The 8,543-nt window shown below is 45.8% G+C and overlaps 1 protein-coding gene across 1 annotated transcript; it reads left to right on the forward strand.

The window, feature by feature from the left end:
* Positions 1–3,838: 3,838 nt before the first annotated feature.
* LOC100431625 (ferritin heavy chain-like) lies at positions 3,839–6,359 on the forward strand. Its single transcript, XM_009234709.4, has one exon. The coding sequence runs from the start codon at positions 5,532–5,534 to the stop codon at positions 6,195–6,197; it is 666 nt and encodes a 221-aa protein (XP_009232984.1). The 5' UTR covers positions 3,839–5,531; the 3' UTR covers positions 6,198–6,359.
* Positions 6,360–8,543: the final 2,184 nt, after the last annotated feature.

The following is an 8,543-nucleotide window of genomic DNA, read 5'->3' on the forward strand; positions in this document are numbered from 1 at the left end:
AGCTGTACCTTGACCTCTTTTAGCTGCAGCTGGAGCTGGATCAGCTGGAATGAGGGGCACCATGCCCTGAGGCTCCACAGAGTAGCATGGCCCTAGGCCCAGCTCATGAAACCATTTTTCCCTCTTAGGCCTCTGGGCCTGTGAAGGGAGGGGCTGTTGTGAAGATCTCTGACATGCACTGGAGACATTTTCCCCATTGTCTTGGCTATTAACATGTGGCTCCTTGCTATATTTGCAAATTTCTGCAGCCAGCTTGAATTTCTCCTCAGAAAATGAGTTTTTCTCTTCTGTCTCGGCCTGGACTTCATTATCCATATCACTGTCAGCATTTTGATCAAGACCATTCAACAAGTCTCTAGGCAGTTCCAAACTTTCCGACATCTTCTTGTCTTCTTCTGAGCCTGCCAAAGGGTTCCAACCTCCGCCTGTTACCCAGTTCCAAAGTTGCTTCCATATTTTCAGGATATCTTTATAGCAGTACCCCACTCTGACAGTACCAGTAATCTATATTAGTCCATTCTTACACTGCTATAAAGATACTACCTGAGAATGAGTAATTTATAAACAAAAGAGGTTTAATTGACTCACAGTTCTACATGGCTGGGGAAGCCTCAGGAAACTTACAATCATTGCAGAAGGCAAAGGGGAAGCAAGGCATGTCTTACATGCAGCAGGAAAGGGAGAAAGTGCAAGTGAAATTGTCACTTTTACAACCATCAGATCTTGTGAGAACTCCCTCACTATCAGGAGAACAACATGGGGGAAACTGCTCCCATGATCAAATCACTCCCACCATGTCCCTCCCTCAACAGGTGGGGATTACATTCGAGATTAGATTTTGGTGGGGACACAGACCCAAACCATATCACTCCTCTTCCACACTCTTCATTGGATAAAATGGGTGATTTGACAAGCAGTAAAGAGGTACTGTGGCCATTGCTAGACTAGAACTCCATGAAAGAGTCCCTGTCTCCTACCACGAGTGACAGAGGCATCCATTTGAAATCCTTCTAGAATAAAACATGCAATGAGGTATTTGAGCTCTGAAGCACATGGAGTCAATAATAAAATAACTATCAGGAGAGCATTTAGGATCAGTGGTGATTCCCATTGCTCTGTGTGCTAGTTTCTGGACGAAATGAAGCTGATTCTCTTGTTGAACATTAAATGAAGAATGTGGACCCTGAAAATTGTCTTTCATATCGCCCCCACCCTGCACCAACAGACTCAAAAATTCAGTGGGGAGACTTATGGATTGTGTTTGAGAATTGCTGGTCTACATAAACCAAAGAGGTGTCTACAACCAGTAAACAATTATTTGGGATTTCTGTGCAGCAAACTGTTAAGAGATAGAGGAAGGAAAGGAAGACCATCTTCATGAAAAGTCACATAATTACAGTCAAGTTAGAAATAATAAGACACAGATAGCACCAGTTATTCAGAAAACTGACCAAGGAACAAGAGTTTTGGAGAAGGAGTAGGGTGCTAAATAAAATGTATTTTAATCCTACCAAGAAAGGCAATCCAAGCATCAGCTGTACTCTTATAGTTCAATGCAGATTATCTCCATTGCACAAGGATGGGGAACCAACACCTTATAAAGAAATGCTACCTAAAATGTAGACACACAGTATGTAAATCAAGCAGAATCCTAAAGTGTGGGTTAGCACATCAGAGGAGTGATAAAAAGCCTAAACTCCTCATCCCATCCACGAAGAGAGGCTTGGCATCCTCCTGAGGAAAAGCTTTGTTCTATCTCATACTATAGCCTCACATTTTTAAAAACAATTTACTTAAACTCATTTCCCAGTAGAAATTGAACAAGGAGTATTTGTTCTGTGCAGTTGCATAAGAGAAACTTGACCTTGCCAGAGGAAAGGGCTGTCCCAGGAACACTTGGCAAGAGAGGGTGGTGGTTTGTGCTGCTACGGAATCACAGCAGCTATTTTCTGCTTCTCTCTACATACATTCTCACTAAAGCAGACAGAGGCCATGAGATATTATACGACCCAGCGACCTCATTACACTGCATTTCATTGAAAACCTGACTGTGGTCCCACAGTTCTAGTTGAGCATCAGCCCTGACATTGAATTCTGTTTCTGTATCATCTTGGGCAAGGCTTTATATTTAGGATCACAGGTTCCTCATGGGTACAATAACCATTCCTACCTCACAAAATTTTGAGGATTCCCAAGAATGTTGAAAATCATCTGGTCTGGTAAGGACTCATTAAATCATCTACTTCTCTGGTGACAGAGCTGAGACTGGCTTCCTGGTCACCTTCTTTTTTTTTTTTTTTTTTATTAGACTTGTTGCCCAGGCCGGAGTGCAATGGTCCAATCTCAGCTCACTGTAACTCCCGCCTCCCAGGTTCAAGTGATTCTCCTGCCTCAACCTCCCGAGTAGCTGGAATTACAGGTGCATGCCACCATACCCGGCTACTTTTTTGTGTTTTTAGTAGAGATGGAGTTTCACCATGTTGGCCAGGCTGGTCTCAAACTCCTGACCTCAGGTGATCTACCCACCTCGGCCTCCCAAAGTGCTGGGATTACAGTGTGAGCCAACCTGCCCAGCCCCTGGCCATCTTTACTAACCAGTGCTCACTGTGGCCATGTTCCTTAACCCTGGGCCTCACACAGAGCATTGAGGCAGCATGCTGCCCAAAGGCATTTCACGTTTGTAGTTGGGAGTTGACGCTACTTCCATTCTCAAGTTACTTCCAACAATCTGTTCCTTTGCTTTCCTAGCCCACTTTTGTTGCTTCTTCCTCACTATACTCCTTTCCAAAGGAGAAGAATGTGCTAGGTGCTGGCATGGTGTAGTGTGGGAAACAAAGACAGATGTGGGAACCTCCTAACTGCAGACCTTATGGCTCAGTAGAGAAAACTGAATGGTACTATCTGTGGTACCACCTGCTTAGCCTCCCGCCACCAGTCCTGGAATTAGCATTCCCCTTTTCTGGGGAACTGCTCCACACAAACACAGATTCCAGGTATGTGATTCCAGGAGAGCTTTATGTTGCTACATGTCCCACCTTCCTCACCACAGCTGACTGGTTCTGGGGTCAGAGAGTTGTGATCTCTGCCCCTGTGCTTTGTGTTCCTGGCTTAAGGTTAGGTACCCAAGGACCAGCCTGATTTTATTCCAGGACATCGAGGCAGAAGGAAAACATTTTTCCTTGATCCTCAAGAGTCCATGAGGGATTTTTCTTTTTTCTTTTCCTTTTGGAGACCGAGTCTCTCACTCCTGTCGCCCTGGCTGGAATGCAGTGGTGGGATCATGGCTCACTGCAGCCTCGACTTCCTGGGCTTAGGCAATTCTCCCACCTCAGTTTCCTGAGTAGCTGGGACTACAGGTGTGTGCCACCATGCCTATTTTTTTAAATTTTTTTTGTAGAGGTGTGTTTCGCCATGTTGCCCAGGATGGACTTGAACTCCTGGGTTCCAGCAATCTGCCTGCCTTGGCCTCCCAAAGTGCTGAGATTATAAGAGGTAAGCTGCCATGCCTGGCCAATGAGAGATTTTAAACTTTTTTTTTTTTTTTTTTTTCTTTTATTATTATTATTATTATTATTATTATACTTTAGGTTTTATGGTACATGTGCACAATGTGCAGGTAAGTTACATATGTATACATGTGCCATGCTGGTGCGCTGCACCCACCAACTCGTCATCTAGCATTAGGTATATCTCCCAATGCTATCCCTCCCCCCTCCCCCCACCCCACAACAGTCCCCAGAGTGTGATGTTCCCCTTCCTGTGTCCATGTGTTCCCAATGAGAGATTTTAAATTTCACTCTCCAGAAGGAAAAAAAAGGAGAAGGATTGAGATATGTGTGTGTGTGTGTGTGTGTGTGTGTGTGCGTGTATGTATGTGTATATATATTTGGTGCAGTAAGCAAAAGGAAGAAAGTGTGATAACCCAGAACTATCTAAACCTCTCCTTTTTCTCATCTGCCTTCCCACTGAGAGGGTGTGTTCTGGAATGCACTCCAGTGCCATAAGCCTACAAGACCCTGTGGGTACAGCCTGTGGTTATCCAGTACTTTCTTTGACTAGCTAATTTGATTAGTTAGAAGAGGCTATCTCCTGTAACAAATGTTCCTAATCTCTTTAGCTTTTAAAGTAAATTTTTATTTTTTGTTTTTATCAAGGTCCAGTGCAAGTTGGTGGTGACAATGATGAGGGGATGTTCTCCATAAGTTTTCCAAAGTTCCAGGCTCCTTCTCCAAATTGGATATGTCATATTGTAGGGTCTGTTCCTCTTCTTCACTGGAGACATGGATTGCACAGGGTGTGTCCTGTAAACTAGGCCTTATTTGGCCATACATCAGTTATTTTCATATTCCAATAGCCAGAAATCAGTACATGTCCCCATCAAATCACAAGAGTAGCTTGAAAAATATGGTTTCTTGTGGACCAAGATGAAAACAAATAAGCTTTGGTGAAGTTATTCTGCCACAGTGAGTTTCTCTAATTGGAAGATTTGAAAAGTACTATCAAGTTCATTTTGCTACAGACCTAAGTTTGTTTTTCAGTGAGCTGAGTCCTGTGTCTACTAATTGGTTTCAAATTCAGCAGGGAAGACATGAGGATTAGTTATTGAGTACCTAAAACTGTGAACATACAGGACTTTTCAAAGTAAATTTTAAAAACTGAGTCTTTACTCTGGTGTTTAAGCTTTGATCCTCAAAACATATCTGAAATCACATTCCCTATCATGTGGAGTCATCTCTCCTGCAGAGAGAATTAAGCTTCAGGGTGCAGCAGACATGGATGAGCATATAAAGGGAAGCTGACATCTACCTAGAAGACAGATCCACTAAAGTTTTCCAATGCCAGAGAAATGCCATGCTTTGGGCATTTGGAATAGTTCCTACTCTGCCTGGGAGCTCTATACCTTTATCTCCAAAGGAGATGAGCACACCCTAATTGACACACTCCACCCTCCTGTTCGTGGGAGAATCCTATTGGTCACCCAGACTCACAACTGTGCATTCGATCCATGCTCATCACCGAGGCTAACCCAGTCCTTGATTCCAATCATGAAAGAACAAACGTTTTCCAGATATTTAAGGAAAGTGAGGAAGATGCACAAATAGAACTAATTCTGGAGGAGGGAAAAAAGGATATAATACAGGAAACAGAAGAAAACGTTATCAGAACATACTCTCAGAGTTTAAGAAAGACAAGAGGTTTATAAAATGAGAACAAGCTGTCATAGAGGGGAACAATCAGGTGACAGGTGAAAGTCCTTGGACACTAGAAAAGTTACTGCAGAATTGACGTAGCGCAGAGGTCTGATAGTGCCCAGTTCCCCGGGCTGCCCATGGAACTCAGCATGCTCCCCCACCCCCACCTGTTGGAAGTCCCGCGTGGCTCCGCACCAGCCCACACCCGCCCGACCTCGTGCGCCCCTCCCCCCATAACGGTCTCCACCGCCCACTTCCGGTCCCTTCGCAGAGCCTGTGACCACACCAACGCCTGGCCCGGAGGACGCCGCCCTCCGCCAGCCGCCGCTGTCGTCCACCATGGTTGTGCTCCGAAGACCCCGCCACCGCCGCCACTGCCCACGCCGATGCCGCTACCTGCTCCGGGCCCCTGGCGAACCCACCGCTTTTCCCCTCCTCCCCGCACCCACGCTGCCCGCCCTGGGCTCCCTGTCGCAGGTGCGACGGTACCACCACCCCAGCTGTGAGGCCGCCATCAACACCCACATCAGCCTGGAGCTCCACGCATCCTATATGTACCTGTCCATGGCCTTCTACTTCGACCAGGACGACGCGGCCCTGGAGCACTTTGACCGCTACTTCCTGCACCAGTCTCAGGAGAAAAGGGAGCACGCCCAGGAGCTGATGAGCCTGCAGAACCTGCGCGGTGGCCGCATCTGCCTTCATGACATCAGGAAGCCAGAGGGCCAAGGCTGGGAGAGCAGGCTGAAGGCCATGGAGTGCGCCTTCCACCTGGAGAAGAGCATCAACCAGAGCCTCCTGGAGCTGCACCAGCTGGCCAAGGAGAACGGCGACCCCCAGCTCTGCGACTTCCTGGAGAACCACTTCCTGAACCAGCAGGCCAAGACCATCAAAGAGCTGGGTGGCCACCTGAGCAACCTGCGCAAGATGGGGACTCCGGAAGCAGGCCTGGCAGAGTACCTGTTTGACAAGCTCACCCTGGGCCGCAGCCAGAAACACACCTGAGCCCAGACAGGCCCCGCAGCCACGGGGTGCCTTACCCTGCTCGCGCCACCAGGCGGGGCATCCATGTTGCCTTTTCAGAACATCCTCTTCATTTTTCTCCTCTCAGTTTGACCATTGTTAGCAATAAAGTTATCTGTTCTCAAAGCAATAAAGGTGTCCAGCTGATGTGTGTCTGCAGCACTCTCACCTTTTAGGAATCAGGGCACATCCCCATGCAGGTTTAAAGTAGGTATCCAGCAGTCTCTCCATTCAGCTCTGCCCCATCTGCATGCAGCTCAGGATCTGCGGGGGTGGAGGGGAAAGGTATTTTATGGGCTCCTGGAAAATACATTAGTCTTCCCCTTATAAACTTTGAGGGCATGTGGGATGGGGTGGGGTGAGGTGGGGTAGGGTGGGGTGAGATGTGTGGGGTGGGTGGGGTATGGTGGGGCGTGCTGTCTTGGGCCATGGTATTTGTGGGTGCGTATGCATGGTACGGTATAAAACATGGTATGGAATTCATCCTTGTGGTTGCTTCTGGAGAAAGGAAGGGAATGGGATTGGGCGGAGATAAAAAATAATAGTCTTTAACTTGACATGAAAAGTTATCTTTTTAAAACATGCAAGTGCTAAGTATTCTTGCTTCTGGGCATCAAGATGGGGGCTCTGGGGGACAGTATGGCAGAGTACCTCTTTGGCAAGCTCACCCTGAGTGACACGGATAATGGGACTGAGCCTTAGGCTGCCTTCCCCACAGATATGGGGTGACTTCCTGCATATTATCCTTCAATTGTACCATTTCTTCCATTAAAGCTGGTTAAAAAAACAGCTCAAAAGAAGGACTGAAAAACATAAGGTCAAAGCTGAAGCTCAAATTTGTGATATTGAATATAAAGTAGAATAAATATAAAGTAGAATAAATGCCCCCAAATGTCAAGGCAGTGACTGTCTGCTCTGAAGAATGTAGAGGGGTGGCAGAGAGTTGAAGGTGCAGACCAGGTAGAGCCAGTATAGCTGATCCAGGTAGGAGACTAGTGCAGCTTGAACTGCGATGGTGGCTGAGGAAATGAAGAGAGGTCAACAAGTTCCAGATGGATTTTCGACAAGGGGAGACAAAGTTTACTCATGGACAGGAGGTGAGGAATGGGAGAGGGGGAATATAATGTAAGTTCTGAAGTTTGGACTTGAGCACCTGGGTTGATGATGGTGTTATTATCTCCCGTGGGGATGGTTGCATGTGTCCCCGGGGTGGAGGAGCGGGGAATGCATCCCATGTAAAATCAGATTTCTATTAGACATCCAAGTGGAAATGTGAATCAAGGAGCTGCAAAAATGTCACGTTTGGAAGTAGACATATGGGGGACATTTTATAGATGGTATTGAAGTCATGTGATTGGATGAGCTCACCAGAAAGAGACTATAAGGGAGAGTATGAGAAATCTAGTCCAAAGTGCAGGGCAGCTAACATTTAGAGGATGGTTGAGGTGTTTGAACACCCAGAGAGTTGCTGGTCCCACCTTGACCTTTATCTGCCCCAAGTTTATTAGCTTATTCCCAATGTCTGCCCCAAGCTGATCTCAAAATCATTCTGTTCCTGTGAAGCTCAATGTGGCCTCTGGTTTCTCCTTTCAAGATATAGAGAAAAGTTAGCCTTTTACCTTTTCTTTATGGCTATGGATAGAAAGGTATTATTTCCTAGTCAGAAGAAGATTCCATATGGAAATGATACACCTGTTTCTCTAAGATTTTTTTCTTGTTCCCCTTTAAAAACTCTTCTCCTCTCTCAGTCCACTCTCTATTTGACCAAAGGAAACCTCCATCCATGTAAACCATAACGTTGTCCATGTCTGTTGAAAAATACTTAAAACATCTATTTTCTGTGCCACAAAAAAGTTACAAAGAAACAAGAAACAAAAAAATCTTGTTTCTTTTGTGGGCTACAAAGGTAAAAGTCAAAAATTTACAGACTGTATACTTTAGTCAGAGGCACTTGGGTAGTTCGCATCATTTTAAAGCTAGTGGATTGTTTTGGGCATTGTATTAGTCCGTTTTTCATGCTGCTGATAAAGACATACCTAAGACTGGGCAATTTACAAAAGAAAGAAGTTTAATGGACTTAACAGTTCCACGTGGCTGGGGAAGCCTCACAATCATGGTGGAAGGTGAAAAGTATGTCTCACATGGCGGCAGACAAGAGAAGAGAATGAGAGCCAAGCAAAATGGGTTTCCCCTTATCAAACCATCAGATCTTGTGAAACTTACTCACTACTGGAAGGACAGTATGGGAGAAACCGCCCCAATGATTCAATTATCTCCCACTGGGTCCCTCCCACAAAACGTGGGAATTATGACAGTACAATTCAAGAG

This window comes from Pongo abelii, chromosome X (assembly GCF_028885655.2).
Source record: "Pongo abelii isolate AG06213 chromosome X, NHGRI_mPonAbe1-v2.0_pri, whole genome shotgun sequence".
In the NCBI taxonomy this organism is placed as follows: Eukaryota; Metazoa; Chordata; class Mammalia; order Primates; family Hominidae; genus Pongo; species Pongo abelii.

What these genes read in the sequence shown, in the direction of transcription:
- LOC100431625 (XM_009234709.4), top strand. Translation starts at nt 5,532, where the DNA reads ATGGTTGTGCTCCGAAGACCCCGCCACCGCCGCCACTGCCCACGCCGA.